The sequence below is a fragment of the Mandrillus leucophaeus genome, unplaced genomic scaffold, assembly GCF_000951045.1.
Source record: "Mandrillus leucophaeus isolate KB7577 unplaced genomic scaffold, Mleu.le_1.0 Scaffold139, whole genome shotgun sequence".
In the NCBI taxonomy this organism is placed as follows: domain Eukaryota; kingdom Metazoa; phylum Chordata; class Mammalia; order Primates; family Cercopithecidae; genus Mandrillus; species Mandrillus leucophaeus.
Window position 1 is genome coordinate 1,359,882 of NW_012101354.1, and position 1,330 is coordinate 1,361,211.

Here is a 1,330-nt window from a genome sequence, read left to right on the forward strand (position 1 = left end):
CTTTTGTTTCCCAGTACTTAACACAGTGTGTTGCAGGTAAAGCGCTATCAATTAATGTTGGAAGGAGGTGGTACTGGAGCCAAAGGCCATTAGCTAGAAAGTTTTCTTGCTTGAAGAAAATGAAGGGCTGGATTAGGAAGGAGAGTAGGGCAACCCTTATCAAGAAAGTTGAGAGATTCTGTTCCTCCTGAAGGGTCATTAAGGCTTCCATTGCCAGCCAACCCTCATCTCCCTGTGTCCTTAGGAATCCGGAGATGATGAGTATCAAGGGGACCAGTCAGATACAGAGGACGAAGTGGACTCTGACTTTGATATTGATGAAGGGGATGAACCATCCAGCGATGGAGAAGCAGAAGAGCCAAGAAGGAAGCGCCGAGTAGTCACCAAGGCCTATAAGGTACAGGAGGAGTCCTAGTTTTCTTGGATTTCCTCAATTCCTATTCCCTCTTTCATCAGGTCCCAGTACTCCCTTTGCCACTTCCATTTCTGGCAATGCTAGTTTTCTCTCATTGAGATCCTCATATTTCTCCTTACTTCTTCTGTTCCCTGGTATCTGATTCCAATCTGTCCTCAGGAGCCTCTCAAGAGCTTAAGGCCTCGAAAGGTCAACACCCCGGCTGGTAGCTCTCAAAAGGCCCGAGAAGAGAAGGCACTACTGCCACTAGAACTACAAGATGACGGCTCTGACAGTGAGTAGGGATGTTTGGGTCAATTGGGAAAATTGGAATATGATGATACAATATCATATCAATGTTAAATTTACTGATGTTGCTGGGTGCAGTGGCTCACGCCTATAAGCCCATCACTTTGGAAGGCCAAGGCGGGCAGATCACCTGAGGTCAGGAGTTCGAGACCAGCCTGGCCAAGATGGTGAAATTCCATCTCTACTAAAAATACAAAAATTAGGCAGGTGTGGTGGTGGGCCCCTGTAATCCCAGCTACTTGGAAGGCTGAGGCAGGAGAATTGCTTGAACCTGGGAGGCAGGGGTTACAGTGAGCCAAGACCACACCATTGCACTGCAGCCTGGGCAACAAGAGCAAAACTCCGTCTCAAAAAAAAAAAAAGAAAAAGAAAAAAATTTACTGATGTTGATAACTTACTATGGATAGGAAAATCCTCATTCTTAGGAAATACACACTGAAATATTTAGGGATAAAGGCCATGATGTTTACAACTTTAGTTATCTAATTTAGATCATTCAGAAAAAAACCACACATACAAAATGCAAAAGGGCCAAAATATTACCAATAGGTGATGGGGTAAAAGATACATGAGTATTCCTTGTACTATTCTTGCAACTTTGTAGGTTTGAAATTATTTTGAGGCCAG

At 44.0% G+C, this 1,330-nt stretch overlaps 1 protein-coding gene across 2 annotated transcripts in view; it reads left to right on the plus strand.

Moving 5' to 3' along the window:
* Positions 1-1,330, plus strand: part of VPS72 (vacuolar protein sorting 72 homolog (S. cerevisiae)) — a 16,138-nt gene that overhangs the window by 4,437 nt on the left and 10,371 nt on the right. For both annotated transcript variants that reach the window (XM_011973553.1, XM_011973552.1), the window contains exons 2-3: positions 245-397; positions 575-689. In XM_011973553.1, coding sequence (XP_011828943.1) covers positions 245-397; positions 575-689 — 268 coding nt within the window. The remainder of the gene's footprint in view (positions 1-244; positions 398-574; positions 690-1,330) is intronic.